General features: G+C 40.1%; 1 protein-coding gene across 5 annotated transcripts in view; it reads left to right on the top strand.

The window, feature by feature from the left end:
• The first annotated feature begins 349 nt into the window (after positions 1–349).
• The window catches only part of MAGI3 (membrane associated guanylate kinase, WW and PDZ domain containing 3), a 295,639-nt gene continuing 279,777 nt past the window's right edge, over positions 350–16,211 (top strand). For 3 of the 5 annotated variants that reach the window (XR_003794507.1, XM_029229509.1, XM_029229507.1), the window contains exon 1: positions 446–845. Coding sequence is in view for 4 of the 5 variants with exons in the window: in XM_029229509.1 (XP_029085342.1) it covers positions 530–845 (316 nt within the window). In the remaining variant the exon portion in view is untranslated. Of the gene's footprint in view, positions 846–16,211 lie in introns of all 5 variants that reach the window. The other 2 variants (XM_029229506.1, XM_029229505.1) reach the window with 2 other exon arrangements.

Here is a 16,211-nt window from a genome sequence, read left to right as displayed (position 1 = left end):
GGTTTGAAAGCGGCAGTTTCCTGGCAGCTTGGGCAGGCGTTGGTCTCAGCGCTCCAGCTCCGCAGCGGCCACGATCGATCCTGCTACGGGTATACGCGCGCTTCTGCGCGCCCCCGACGGATTTTTCCCGTTCCGGCTCTTCCCCCTTTACCTCCCCGCCCCCCTGCTTCTGCCTTTCCCGCCGCTCCGGCGCGGAGCCCGGGGGCCAGCGGTCGTCTGTGACCCCGCCCGAAACCCCTCTGGAGCCGCCCGGGGACAATCCCCTTCTCTTTTCTTCAGCCTAACCCGGCTGGCCCTCGCGGACCCCGGCCAGCCCCGGGGAGCGCCGCCGGGCGGGGCGTCCGAGGGGCGTCTCGGGGCTTGGAACGGCCCGGCCCCCAGCGGGCTGTGGTCGGGGGGGGGCGCCGGAGCGGCGAGGCCCCCCTCTCCGGGCTGCGCGGGCCGCCCGGGGCCCCCAGGGTGAGAGGGGGCCGGAGCGGCGCCCCCGGCGCCCGCGCGGGGTCTCCCCCATGGTGCAGCGGGGTTCGGGATGTCGAAGACGCTGAAGAAGAAGAAGCACTGGCTCAGCAAGGTGCAGGAGTGCGCGGTGTCCTGGGCCGGGCCCCCGGGCGACTTGGGCGCCGAGATCCGGGGCGGCGCGGAGCGCGGCGAGTTCCCCTACCTGGGGCGGCTCCGCGAGGAGCCAGGCGGGGGCACCTGCTGCGTCGTCTCGGGCAAGGCGCCCAGCCCGGGGGATGTGCTGCTGGAGGTGAACGGGACGCCTGTCAGCGGGCTCACCAACAGGGACACCCTGGCTGTCATCCGCCACTTCCGCGAACCCATCCGTCTCAAGACTGTGAAGCCAGGTACGCCAGCCCTGCCTTTCTGTCGCGGGGTGGGCGTCTGTGGAGCGGCGGCCCCACCCCACCGCTTGTCGTCCGCGGTAATCTTAGACCTCCTGGGTGTGCCGGGCTCCCTGTCGAGGGGGAGGGGTGGCGGTGGTGATTCCCATTTTGCCGGTAGGAAAACTGAGCTCTGGCTTGGCGGGGCTGCTCTGCTAGCTGTCACAGGATTGCCACCAGAAGCTGGGTTTCCTTAATTTGTAGCTCCATCACGCACCGCAGTTTTTGACTAGAGGAAAAAACCAGCCTTTTTCTGCTCTCCTTTGTGGAAGAGGTCCTCAGGATTGTAGCATTTTCTTTGGAACAGTCTTAGCGCATTTTGTAATAGGGGAAAAGATCTTTACTACTAAAGGTACTTGGTGCCAAGGTTACCACCTAGCGTACCTGGGAGAGCTTAGCTGCTTCAGTGTTTCTTGCACACTAGCAATACCTCCGAGCTGACAGCCTAACTTGTCAGCCCAGGTGGTTCAGGTGTCTGGGTACCGATGGTGTGCAATATGCGATTTGTGGCAGAATGGTGTGTTCTTGCAGGGAGCTGTTGGATAGTCTGGGTTTCCAAAGAAGACCTAGGTGCCTCCTAGGAGTAAAATCTTTTGTAAATCTTTGATTTTACGGAATTTTGTTGAAGTGGTGGGTTGCAAAGGCCCCTGTTGCCCAGGTGTCTTTTATGCCAGTAAAATCTGCTGCAGAGCTCGTTACGTTTATGGCATACTTGCCAGTTTCAAAGCATTGATCAGACTGCGTACAGTGATATCTGATAGGAGGTAATAGCCCTCATGTGTTTGTTGTTGACAGCATCGCTGGTGGTTTCACCATTGGCAGAATGTGATTGTTTCCTGAGATGTTTGTAGGGGAGAGAATTATGACTACAACGTTAATAGAAATCAAACTATTTTTTCTGAATGTGTTCTACTGAATATACAGTGCATCAAAATATAATGGTCTGCTTAATTATGACTTGGGCTAGAAAAATCAGTCCATCTCTACACTGCAAAATGCTAGAAAATTCTGGAGAAAAATTTAACATGTTGTCTCCCTCACATTTTTTTTTTTCTTTATCAGCAGCTCACTTTAGAAATATCTCTTTAGTAGTCCTTAGGCTTAATGGGAACTGATGGTTGTGCTGCAATATCCATATGTGTGTGTATTGTGGATGTATACACACACACACTCACGTGTCCCTGCAATCTTAAGATTTTCTGCATATGGTCTATTCCATCACATTCATTTTAAGCTTATGGGTTTATGTGAGGTTTTCTTTTTATTATTAATTTAAAAAACTTTGGCAGACTTCAAACATCTTTTTCTGTATATATATATATATATATATATATATTTTGAATTAAAAAATTCTTTCTTAATTCAAACTTTTAGAGCCATATGTGAAGGGTAGAGGAAAGGCTTTGGGGGCTATAATTCAGCCAGTCAGGCACTCTCTGTAATATGCAAAATACTATATATACAGCATTACTGGTCTAAGTGTGATTTAGTTCAAATCCCATGAGTTAGGGAGTAATGAGAACATTTGCATCATTGCTTTGTGTTTTGTTTTGATTAGTTGGGGGCATATATGAGAGTATAACTTATTTTCAAAAATAGTTTAAAAGATGATAGAGGAGGAAGTTGATATATTCTCAAGTTATTGTGATTCTTTTAGAAGACTGGGAAAATGTGTCTTTCATTGATATTAGTCTGGTCCGCATGTTATTCATTTTCTCAGCCTTTATATAAAATTTAAGAAAATAATTTAAAGTTTAGAGTGTATTCGGTGATGTTACTTAACTGTGTTTAAAAAAAAAAAGCCCCAAAAGGTAGTTGACATTTTTGTAGTAATAAAAATTTTCCCTCTTGCATACTGTCTTATTTTAAATGTTTAGCCAAAATAAAGTGTACTGGGTATAGCACATTTTGTAATCAATAATAAAAGTTCGGAATAGTACACCTATTTTTTAAAGATACACTCTGCTTCAGTAATTCCTAAAGGATACCACTATATGTCATCTGAGACTAATATTCTTGTTTCTAAGCAAGTTGTTGATTTCTTTGAAAAATAGCATTCTTAGTTTCTTAATAGCCTCATGTTAGGCATTATATTAAATTGTTTCTTAAATGGCTTTACATAAACAACATTTGCTATAAAGTAGCAAGATTTTTGCAGGTTTAAGCACATGACTTTAAATATTAGAAACTAAGAACTTGAAGAGGTTATTTGTAAAACTTTGAGTGTGATTATAAACAGCATATATATTATCTCCAGAGGAGACAAAGATTTTATACTGTTGGGATTAAATTTGAAAAGTATGAAAATACAGAGTAAGGGAATTTAAAAAGGAACTTGCCCTGCACATTGGAGGTTTTTTCCCTCTCCTTTTATCTAAACTTTGTGAGAGAAAAGGATTTTTCAATTTAATAAGGTATTTTAAAGTGTACTTATTAGCACTCTGTCTCTTGTCTTGATTAATAACTCTTTATTAAATTATAGTTATAACATGCCATTTAGAAACTAGCACAGTGCAAGAGTAGATTCAGCCATTTCTGTAAGATGTATTATTAGTGGGGAGTGACCTCCTATTGTCTTCTGACAGAGTCCACGGTGGAAGGATGAGCTGGACTGTAGGACATGACTGGTGTAGCGCCGTTTCTTTCTTGATTTCTCCTTTCATCTAGTAGATGTTAAAGGTAGCTCAGCCAAAGCCAGTACCCTCACCCAGATGATTTAACAAGGGTTCTTTCTGGTAGTGACTATCTTTCGCTTTGACTTGGGGTTTTATTTATTTATTTTCTTTTGTTCTAATCTATTTGAAAGTAACTCTTTAAAATATGGTTCCTAATCTGAGGCTTTTGTGAGAGAATTAGGAAATTTCTCATTGAATTCTTATTATTAATGTAGTACTTAGCATTCAGTACTTTCCTGCTCCACCTAATTCTTGGCTCAAATTGTCACCTCTTTCTTAATTACAACCTTGTCATTTATTTTTCTGCAAGAGAAAAGTTTTCACTTGAATTTGAACTTTGTATGTTCCCTGTAGTAAAGGAAAATGAACTTTGGACCTCTGGTGGAATTGTTTCATGATATAGTCCTGTGACCAGGATTAGTTTCTTTGATTTTACTTCAGAGTATATTTTTAAACAATTTCTATTCTGATTAATGATAGAAGCAGTTAATTTTATTCTAAAATTCCCCAAACTATGATCGTGCAGAGTTTTATGGAATATTTGCTTCATATACCTTAAACACACATTTTCAGCGGTTGTAAATTACGTGGACTTTATTCCAGAGATTAAGTATTGACACAGTAAGTATATGAAGTCCTTGTCTACTGCTTTATGCACATAGTGCATTTTCTACCCTGTCTGATACTGTATCTAGAGATAAAAATCACGAGGAACAATCTTTCAGTTTGTTTAAGCAAAAGCTAATTTGAATCTTGTTTAATGTTAATTAAATGTAGGTAAAAGTCTTCACCACTGACTGAGGCATCCAGTTTATAAGGGAATTTTGTTAAAATGAGCACATTCCTAGAAATACTTTCCCCATTGGTGAAGAAACATTACAAAATGCTTTCAAGTAAGGATTTTTTTTTTTAACATCTTTATTTAGGTAAGGATGTTTATGTTATGCCAATAATGAATAACTCTACCCCTTTATTCTCTTAACTTTTGGATCTTTTTATTACTTTTTTTGGTTTAGTGGGTTATTTGGGACTTGTGAGTTCTTTTTAGGTGGTTGTAACATTTAAAGAAGGGAAGGGTGAGAGAAATTGCTAGCCTCAGAGGTTTGCAATACAAAAAAATTCTCGATACCTTTTCTTAAACAATAGAAACAAGAGACTGGGTGAGGCAGCCCCTTTGTTAGGGAAAATAGTATCAAATTTTGATAAACCTTAAATTTGAAACTTTCCTGCTTTTTGAAAGTTTGGTAACAATTTTTGGGGTCTCAAGTTGGTTTTAATAACTCAAGGTTTGGGTTCTGGACTCTATTCATTGGCACCTTCAATTCAGATGACTATTGGGCTTATACCACAGTGGCAGAACAAACAAACTCTTAACATTTGGCTCTTTCACTTTTCAAATCATTTTTATTTTATTCAGTTTAATGCTGAAACTGATTTTTATGGAACATAACTCTGTGTTCCTGAGGAATATAAATTGTTTTCCTTCTGAGATCTTGGGATGTACTTCATAAAGCCTCTTGTTATGAGACACATTTCAGTGTTTTTTTTTTTTTTTCCTGGTCTTTATACATACACACACACACGCATATATGGTAAAACAGATCTCCTTCATTTGTTCAAGTATCTGATTTATGAAGTCAGTGCATAATCTCAGGTGAATAGTTTCATATAATGTGTGTACTATATAACCCCTAAGTGCTCGTAAATTTTGTGGGCACTTAGTGTTTGGGGAGTGTGTTGCAGGAGAACTTCATTTTTATGAACCACTTCAATATTACCCACCAGTTTCAAACTCTGCCAATTTCCAAGTCAGTTTTTGGTTGGTTTTGATTCGACAAAGGATAACTTTTGGTGTTGAAGACTAGAGCTGTGTCTTCTATAATTAGTTTTGTTTCTCTTCTAAAATTTTGAGAAATAATCTCCTTGCAATACTACATTTTGGTAGGGAGAATGAATGCCATTAATTTAAAACTGTTCTTAAGGGTAAGATTTTCAGTAGCTCGGAGGCTGGTGTCGTGAGAGATTTGTTTGTGGGGGAAGAGAGGCAAGTTCGTTGCTCTTCTCCTTGAACAAATATTATTCGGAATGTTTTCCCAAAAGTGTTTATTTTACTTTATAAAGAGAAAAAATAAAAGTTCTATTACTGGCGCACATTCATTCCCTTCTCAAACATTTAGTGGTGAACCCACTGTGTGAGCTAGCACAGCTAACCACTGTGTGAGCTATGTTTATAAAAACATAAAATATAAAAATGAGTCAGAAATGGCCTCTGTTTTCAGGAAGCTCTCAATTTATTGGGGGCTTCATGATTCATTGGTAAGCAATACCTGTAGTAAGGATTTTACCGTTTTCACTTTTATCCCAGTACTTAAACAAAACTCTTTAGGTAAGTTTTAGTATGAATTTTGGCAGAAACTGGGATAATTAATTGGCTGTTCAGCATGCTGTTCTAAAAAGTGGTGTGGAGTTGCATCTTGGAGAGAAAGGGTGCTCAAGTCATGACAAAAAGAGGGAAATCAAATATAAACAAAATTATCTTTTGAAAAGTTCTCAAGCTTAAATTGCCCTTAAAATACATTGTATCTGTGTTTTATTTACAGTGTATTTTACAATACAATTTTGTATTTTATACATTGTGTTTGTATTGTACCATTTTTAGGCTGAGTCTTACATGCCTGCTTTTCCACCTGTGCTGGAACCAATTGCTATATTTTTGTTGAACACCAGATGAAGTAGTTTGCTTGCATTAAAGAGATATGTTTTACAAAAAATACCTATCTTTTAATTCGGAGAAATTGTCCTCACCTGGGTATGCATAGTGAGTTATAGAAGTTAAATGTGTACATGAAGTGAAAGAAAGGGTACATTCTTTTTAATGTCTTGTTAGAGTCTTTACCACCAGCGCTTATTTTCTGACTTGGATAGTTGGGGAGGGGGTTATGAAGAGTTTTGAACTCAGCCTGGCTTTGAAAGATGGATATCTTGGTTGAGTGGAATTAAGATCCTCTCAGTAGTAGGTAAGAAGCAGAGGAGGAGCAAAACACAGGGCAAGAATGTTCAGTACAGAAAGGTCTACGGTATAGTCCATATCAGGAGTTTTTGTGTGTGTTTCATGTGTGTAAAAGCACAAAACCCACATTATAGAATAATTGGAAAATACAGGGAAAATCATATTGTTTAAATGTGTAGGTAGTTCCGTTATGAATTGTCTCCTATAAGTTTTTTTTTTTTTTAATTAGAACTTGAAATATTTTTTCTTCTATAAATAATGCTGGTAAGGAGCTTAATGCTATTGAGAGACTCAGTAAGGAGTACAGAGGGTTAAACTTTTCTGTTATAGTTTATTTGGGGTTTGGGGTTTTTAATATTGTGTAATGGGAATTGGAAAGATATTTTGCTTCAGATTTAATAATTAGGATGCATTCTGTTTAGCAGCTTTCCTTCTTCCCGTCTTGTGTATGCAATATGAACAGTAACTGATCTACTTAATTAAAAATTTCTGGCATCTTAGGCCCTTTGCTGTATTTTTTTGCAGAGAATTTAAAACACATAATTATTTTTCTTGCTTCAGGGAAGTTTGTGAGAGGTAACCCTGTATCTCATTGTTGTTCTGATTGGGAATTACCTGTGACTGTGAAAAATGGGATTTTACTATACATGATGACATTTAACAGAAGTAGTTTTATGAAATGAAAATACTCCAAAAGGGAGAAAAAATAAGCATTTATTAATAAATGCTCTATTTCTGAACTTAAATAGAACTGTGTTAATTGGCTTTGTTTTTTATAGCTTAGATTTCAGCAGGAAGAGAAAGAAATTTCGATTCATGTCAGTTTCTGTATTGGTAAGGATTCTGTACTGAGAATCCTGACAGAAACACTTCTTAGGCTAAGAAGAAATGTATTGGCTTATGTGCATGAAAACCCAGGCATTGGACAGTAAGAGCTAAACTCATGTTCTCAAGGACTGTTTCTTGACTTTCTTTCCTCCAGGTTGGCCTCTTTCTGAGCTCCACTCTGGGTAGCAGGAAAGGTGGCTCTCAACCCCCCAAGTCCTACAAAGTCCTTAAAGCTTCTCATCTTTTTTCTGGACTCCAATAACAAATCAAATCTTATGCTGAGACTTTGATTGGCCTTGTGCTCATCACAGACCCATTGTGGAGAGAGGGCCATGGGTATCCTGATTGGTCAGGCCTTGGTGACATGTCCGCTTTTGCAGCTGGGTATAGAAAGTATAGTGTGATTAATAACTGTACCAGAACTCCAAGAGATAAGGGAGGGGTAGTTCCTCAAAAGATGGATGCTGGGGAGACAGCACTGCAGGAAATGGCCTCTTTTAAAACATTTAATCTCTCCTACTTTGAAGCCAACAACAGTACACGGTTGTCATAAAGCTCTCATTTTTAAAGACCAGATATTGGCTGTAGACTGCAACTGAGGCATTTATTTTGCTCAAATATTTATCATTTTTGATATATTTTTATCAATTATGATCATTTTTGATGTTTTTATCTAAAAACTGCTTTCTTTAAATGCAGGCTCTTTAAAAAATTGAGATGTTGCTACCTTAATGTGCATAATTTAAAAGTGCAGCTTGGGTTTTTCTTCAGTTTTCTTTGAATTTTTTATATCAAATAAGATTCTCTAAATCAATGCTGCTTGCTCTTAGGTAGATAGAATACTTTGGAGGATCATTTAATTATCTTTGACATTGAGAAAATTAGTCTAGTTAATGCAGTTTTTTTGTTTGTTTGTTGCGGTACGCGGGCTTCTCTCTGTTGTGGTCTCTCCCGTTGCGGAGCACAGGCTCCGGACGTGCAGGCTTAGCGGCCATGGCTCACAGGCCCAGCCGCTCCGCGGCATGTGGGGTCTTCCCGGACCGGGGCACGAACCCGTGTCCCCTGCATCGGCAGGCGGACTCTCAACCACTGCGCCACCAGGGAAGCCCCGTTAATGCCGTTTTTAAAACTTAATGTTGTACCATTTTGAAAGTGAAACTCTAAACCAGTTGCTTTCTAAGATGTTTTGCTTTTAAAACAATGGTCTTTTTTAAACATAAATTAAGACTGAATTATTATTGTGTTATTTCTAAGGGCTCCCCAATATTACCTTTTAACCATGATCTCATAGAAGTTATACATAAAGGAACTACTTCACTGACTCTTAAATTTGAAACACTGCTTAAGAGTGAAATATGAATCTGTTTAATCACCAAAAAAGTTACTTGTACTTGTAGGATAAAGTCTAACCCACCTTTGTTAAGTTTTTTCCTGCCTCCACAGAGGTACTTAGAGTAGAGGTGGAGGGTTGAAAGAGAGGGGCGGGTACTCTGAATATCTTTTCTCGCTATTTTTATAGTCTAATTATGGTATTAATGTCTTCAACTTTGCCATAAAAACAATTTTAACATCCTTCACTTTATGTATGACATATACAGTAGGAGTTTGCAGTTTTGCCAAGTGTTGTCTGATAGTTGAACCTTTAGTGAATGTTAAATGTTGGGAGGTTATTGGTAAGTACACTTACTGTGCAAAAAAACAAACATCCATGGAATTGGGTGTGATTTGTCAATAAGAATCGTAGCAGGGGCTTTGATTTTTAGGTTGGTTTTTGTCCCTCTTGGAGTATCTTTAGACGATATTTGGAAAATTTCAGTTCCTACTTCAGAAGCTTGTTAGGACCAGAGTTCTCCAATATTAATTCCATATATTAAGTCATAAAATCTGTTAAACTAATATAGTCTTCCTCACAGAGCCTCTGTAGCTTTTGGCAGAACACTTTGTAAAATATTATTAATTTTAGCTAAGGATGCTATTCACTGATTTCAGTGTTTGATTTAAGTTGGAATGTACATGCTAATGATTCAGTTCCCTCTGAATAGAGTTAGATTTGCTAACTAGAGCTATCTCACAATGTAATGCTCATAAGTGAAGTGACACATCAACCTCCCTTTGGTGGCAACTCTAAGCTGACAACCTTGCTCTAAGTCTAATAGGAATATTCTGACTTGGGGACTTGTCATGATAATGCTAGCTGCCATTTATTGAGTAACCATCATATGTCAGGGTGTTATACACCCATCTCATTTGGTTTATAAGAATGTGTGTGTTGGCATACATGCATTCCTGTAAAAAGTTCACGTATTGTTACTTTCCATGAGCTGGGGATTATCATCTCCCTTTTACACATGAGAAAACTGAGGTTTGGAAAGATCAGCATGTAGAAGGTCAGACAGACTCACAGGAGGACTATGAACTGAAACAGTTTTGAGTCTTCCTTCTTTGCATTCCAGATAGAATATTATTTCATTATATCTGAAAAATCTCTCTTACTTCCCTTTTCTCTATTAAAAGGAAAAACCCCACAGTTCTAAATTGTTTGAGTGGGTGTTAAATGCAGTAAAACACTGGGCAAGTACTTAAAAGCTTCATTGCTTGGTTCTGTTTCTAAACAAAGTTGTGGCAGTGCAGATTAATCTTTACAGTTCAACTGCGTGGTAAAGCAGTTGTTCCCAAGAATTACTAATCAAACAAAATCTGTTTGATAGCCTTAATTCTGGCTGTCTTTGTCAGAAAATATTTTCAGCAGGTATATGTAAAAGCTCAGATACTTTTAGGATTAATATACTTGTGAAAATTGTGTACTTGAAACTAGAAAGGATATCTTGTTCTTGTGTTTCCTGTTCACTTGCTCTAAAATTCACTCCCCAGGAAGGTGTGTGTTAGCACACTTATCTTGAGACAAGTAGCCTAGAAAATGTTCTGAGGAATGTAAGAATGTGTTTTGGAATTAGGAATTTTTAATAAGTATTTAGACTCTGTTCAAAGTATACTTGGCTTAAATAAAACTTAGCCAAGCTAGACAGAAGAATAACTCATGGTATTCAAGTCAATCTCTCTTCTTTCAGCCTTCAAGTACTGCACAGTAAGGTGGTTCCTTTGAAGAGGTAGTTAAAGCAGGCTGTGGAATACGGGCACCTCTTATTCTTCAAGTGTTTGTGCTTTATGTTTTCTATTTGGGCTTAAAGTCAGTCACTCAACTGGAAGGAATCATAGCAATCCAGCCAGTACCCTTTGTCTACAGATAAATAAGTTGAGGTTTAGCAATGGCAGGTGACTCTGCTCAGCATGAAGCTGGCAGAGCAGGGACTAGAACTCAGGCTCCTTTTATTGTTTTGGCTTCTGGCTGAAGAATTTCTGGAAGAAATTTGTGAAAAAAAAAAAAGAATTAGCCTGGTTAAACATTTTCTGTCTCTTTATGAAATCTGCATTCTTTTGGAATTAAGTAGAGCATTCTGACTCAGTTTGTTAGGCCATCAGCATGCATCAGTGTCGTTAGAGAGTGGTAACCCAGAAGTTGGAGCGCAGGAGAGAATTGTAACCGTTACATGCCTCAGGTTTTCAGGGCATTTTTAGCCTTCCATAATGCTGTAGCTTATGGCTAAGATTTAAATAGTCAGAAAATTGTTAGCTGGTGTAACAGCTGAATACTTAAGTACTTTTTGCTGTTAGTTGTTTTAGCTTTGAAAAATTTTTTCTTATCAGGAAGATTCTTCACAATGCTTTCAGGAAAGTCCTTCTAAACGGGTGCTGCTGTGTGGTAGACTGCTATTCCTGTCCCATCCTTGCCTTTCCCTGGAGGGGTGATGAATTCCTCTGATTTAGAGCCAGCTATACTTTGATTTTTTTCCTCCCCTTGACTGACTAGGGGATGCAGTGGGGGAAGATGAGTTTTAGGGCCAGGGACTGCTCAGGGGTGTGGTGGATGAACCATCAGGGGCACTTCTGGTTCAGGGTCCTTGAGCTTGTCTGGCTGTAATGAAAGTTGACATAACTGCCACAACCGAGGAACTGTGCTCCTGCTGGGTACAGGGCAGGTAGATGTCTCAGGTTATGGTGAGCTGGCCACAGCAGAGGAGAAGGTATCACCTGTGTGAGACAAAACTGAAGAAAGGGGCTTGAGGTGGCCGTTCTGGGGAGACTGATGGGAATGGTGACATCTTGCTTGGGCCCTTTTTATGTCTGTGAAAAAACAGCATGAGTGCAGACATGAAAAAAAACCTTTCTGTATACAGTCAATCCCCCATGTACTCCTTTGCAGTATCAGTCAGGGTTCAGTGCAGGAAACAGAAGGGATGCAATGCAGGGAATTCGTTGCTTGGGGAACCTTTGGAGGAGCTGGAGGGCTGGGCTCTAGGCCAGGCCTCTGAGAATGACTTCCAGGACACCTTGGAAGAACTCGCCATGGGAATTGCCACCTCAGCCACAGTCGGGAAAGTGGCAATCAGGAGGTTACCACTGAAACCACGGCAAGAAAATACCGCTGTCGCTGTGATCAAGGGGATCACAGCAGCCACTGCTGTTGCCATCATAACCGCTTGAAGTTTGAAATTTAGCATCTGGCCACTGCTGTGACAACTTCTCCTGATGCCTATGAACTAGTGATTAGATGCCGGAATGATCAATCTGGCACTACTGCTTCTGCCACTGTCCCTCAACACCCTCGAAGCTGAAGACTAGACACTGACATGTCTGTGACCTTTGCTAGCTGAGAGCAGCTAAAAGCTACAGGCTGACAGGGCTCTGCCTCGCTGCTGTCTTCCGTATTCTGTGTCCTGCATCTTAAGGGTAGAATCAAATTCTCATCCTGGATACTAGCTGTAAAGGAGCCTGGAAAATATAGTTTTTAATTTCCCAACCTCTGCATTTCAGGAAGGCATTCTGTAAGGTGGTGGATGCCGAGTGCATTTTATTAAATATAGTGTGTTAAATACAATATAGCCCTTTCTTGATAACTCACTGTCATTTCTGTGAGCTTCTCTTTCTGAAATGGCCTGTAGGTGGAATGATCTAGGGCCGATGGATTTTTAACATCTGTAGTGATCTTTGTACGAGGTTAGCTTGTGTCTGTCCTACCTGCCATCTCTGCTCCTGCGACATGTTTTATATCACTTGATCTCAACCTCCCCTTGCAAGCCACAGGCATCCAGGACAGGGAAGGCACCTCAGCTGAAGCAACCAATTCAGAGGCTGGTCAGCAACGTAAGATTTCTGTGGCCTAAAAGGATGAATGGGGCCAGTAAGAATCTTTCCTGGGGATTTGAACTAAGACAAAAAGGAAAGAATTTTCAGTTGGGGTTGGAGCCTCAGCTGAGAGGTTTTGCAGTGACGTACTGGAGTTGGCTGTACTGTTTCGTGAGAGTGATTGTTAAATTTTCAGGAATTTTGTGAGTTGGTAGTCCCACACAGCCATTAAAAAAAAATAAGTTGTATAAAATTATAATTAACTAAATTATATTTAAAACAGGTGCTACTCAAAGTTAATCATTTTCTTATGATTTTTCAGCTTCAGTGGTATAATTGACAGAATGTAGTATTTTTAAGGTGAACAGTGTGATGGTTTGATATGCGTATATATTATGAAAGGATTCTCACAACTGAGTTAATTAACACATCCATCACCTCACATATTTACCTTTTTGTGTGTGTGGGGGTGAGAATACTTAAATTCTACTCTCTTAGCAAATTTCAGTTATACAATATAGTATTAATCAGCTTTCGTCACCATGTTATACATTAGATCCTCACACCTTATTTATCTTAAAACTGAAAGTTTGTACCTATTTACCAACCTCTGCCCACTTCCCCCATCCCCCAGGCGCTGGCAGTCACCATTCTACTGTTTCTTTGAGTTCAACTATTTTTTTTAAGACTCCGCCTCATTTCCTTATTATTTCACTATATTTTACTACCATCTGTGCTCTCTACTTTCTTTATGTCTATTCTATCTGTATGGCAGAAATATTAATACTGTAAAATGGTTTGCCACTGCATGTACCTTCCCAGCCGTTTGCACTGTTGTCACTGCTGTGGCGGGAGTTGTTAGGATTTACCAAACACACCACTGATTGTGTGGGGGGCAGGCAGAGTCAAGGTTGGAAAGGCTACACTGAACCGTGTACACACTAAAATTATGGGAGAAGAAACTATGAGTACTCAGAAAAAACTGACACCTGATGTAAGGCTGAGTGGTGTTAATAGCAGAGCGCTAGAGGAAGGGCCACAGACTCCTCTTCCCAGGTCCAGAATCATTCTGGAATCATCATACGGCTCCAGTCTCCAAGAGATCCAACCCTATTTTATTCCCTGTTCTTGGAATTATGTGAAATTGTGTGTTTCTGTATGTTACCAACCTTAATAGAACATTTCTGAAATTTTATTTCATTAGAATAAGGTTGAAAACTCCATTAAGGGATGACTATTATAAATATGTATGTTCATATAAATATATAAAAAAATATATAGTCTGTGGTATTTTTCATGTGTAAACAACGCACAGACTATTGTATTTGCTTGTACATGTGGTGGCTTGTTATTGTGTAAATGTCCTAAGCCTCAAGGCCAGAATCCCAGGACATAGGTGGTATCTTTCTCTATTCGTGTAGCTCCTGCCTGTGCCTTCAGGAACTGTTAAGATGCCAGCTGTATATCTGGACTGTCTGTGTCTGTAACTCATAGCCTCAATCTCCTCAGCTGCCTTTGATCAGCTGCTCTCTGCTCATCGTTCCAGTTTTGTTTTCTCTTTACTCTGATTGCTTCTCCCACGCTTCTCTGCTTTCCAAAGAAAAAAATGGACCTTGTATAGATCCTGCCAGCCAATTGCAGTGCTCCTTAACTTCTCCCTGGTGGATTATCCAATCTCAGGGGGTCAGGTGTGAACCTACGGTGATATTCTTCTATCTTCTGTTATGTTTGTCCTTGTTGCTTTTTACCCCTAGAACATGTGTGTATAAGGGTTGTTGTTTTTTTTTTTTCTCTCCGCTACTTCTGGATTTGGAAATATTCCAGAAGGCTGGTCTCTAGATAGATAATATTTTACTGTTTATTTGATATCCTTGTTTTAGAGGTTCAAATTGGACTGCTTTTAGTAAACCAAACTCTATCTTTTAAAAAATCATTAAGAAAAATAGTAGCTGGAAATAGATCTTTGAAAGGCCAATAGATTATCTTTTGGGATAATCTCTTACTGAATGAAAGAATAAAAAATTGTGGGGCTTCCCTGGTGGCGCAGTGGTTGAGAGTCCGCCTGCCGATGCAGGGGACACAGGTTCGTGCCCCGGTCCGGGAAGATCCCACATGCCGCGGAGGGCTGGGCCCGTGAGCCATGGCCGCTGAGCCTGTGCGTCCGGAGCCTGTGCTCTGCAACGGGAGAGGCCACAACAGTGAGAGGCCTGCGTACCGCAAAAAAAAAAAAAAAAAGAAAAAAAAAAATTGTGTAATTGTAGCATATTAATCCACTGTCAAAGTGTTGTAATGCAGATGAGAATTTCATCAGCACTTTTAAGGTATTAAGGAACCTCTTATTGTAAGTAAACAATATAGACATATTTTATTACTACAAAAATACTAAATGGGAATATGTATGTTTTTTCTTATTATCTGCAGTTTGCAAACTTTTCACCTTCTAAGATACTGTTTTTCTCCGTCGCGGTCACTGGTAGTGATTGAAGAAGAGGCATCTGTGCAAATTATATTCAAAGCTCACAGCTCTTCTGTGATCATTTTCTAACTTTGGGGGCCTGACTAGATGAGGGGACATGATCATAATTTCTTCTTTGTGCTTATGTGGAGCCCCCTCTCTTTAAGCAGTGGTAGAGCCTCACCGAGATATTCATACGTATACTGCCCAGAATGATTTTCCCGAAAGAACAGTTGTTCTAGAGTGTAGTCTGCGTGTACCACTTAGTTCCTTTCTTGCCCAGAGTTTTTTTTTTGTTGTTGTACACGGGCCTTTCACTGATGTGGCCTCTCCCGTTGCGGAGCACAGGCTCCGGACGCACAGGCTCAGCGGCCATGGCTCACGGGCCCAGCCGCTCCGCGGCATGTGGGATCTTCCCGGACCGGGGCACGAACCCATGTCCCCTGCATCAGCAGGCAGACCCTCAACCACTGCGCCACCAGGGAAGCCCTTGCCCAGAGTTTTTACATCAAGTTGTTTTAGGAATCTTTTCACCAGGGGGAACAAGAGTACCTGTTTGTTGTTTATTTATTTGTTTTTTAAAATAATGTAACTAAATAGAAATACAGGATTTGATACATGTAATTTTACTTTATATATCACAGTTTAGGACTAATTGTTTTATTGTATTAATAGATATAATAGGAGGCAGAGGAGAAATTATAATACCCAATCCATCTTTTGGTCAAATAAATCCAAATGGACTTTTAGTGAAGTTTAATGGAATTTCATTATTACTTTATTCATGATACTTGTTTATAATAGGTTTAGAATATTTACGATTTGGGATCACTGACCTAATTATTTTTCTTGTACTTATGAAGTCATTAATTCACCTGTAGCGATAACACAGTCCTGGAGAATTGGTACCAGAAAGAATATGGCCCTTCTTATTAAGTATCATACTTCAGAAATATACTTGTGTCTACCTTAAAGATAAATAATACCGTGACAAGTTGAAAGTTTGTAACTTTAGGTAATAATGCAGTATATACCTAGGTGTATGTTAGGTGTTGAATTGTGTGCCCCCCAAAGTGTGAAGTCCTAACACCCAGCACTACCGTTTGCAGACATAATTAGTTAAGATGAAATCCTCCTGAGTAGGGTGGGCCCTTGAGAACAGAAGGGACACAGGAGCA

The sequence above is a fragment of the Monodon monoceros genome, unplaced genomic scaffold (genome assembly GCF_005190385.1).
Source record: "Monodon monoceros isolate NGI ecotype Baffin Bay Population unplaced genomic scaffold, NGI_Narwhal_1 Super_Scaffold_18, whole genome shotgun sequence".
NCBI classification, from domain to species: Eukaryota; Metazoa; Chordata; class Mammalia; order Artiodactyla; family Monodontidae; genus Monodon; species Monodon monoceros.
Note: the sequence above shows the minus strand (reverse complement) of the source record. Positions and strands in the feature narration are given on the sequence as shown.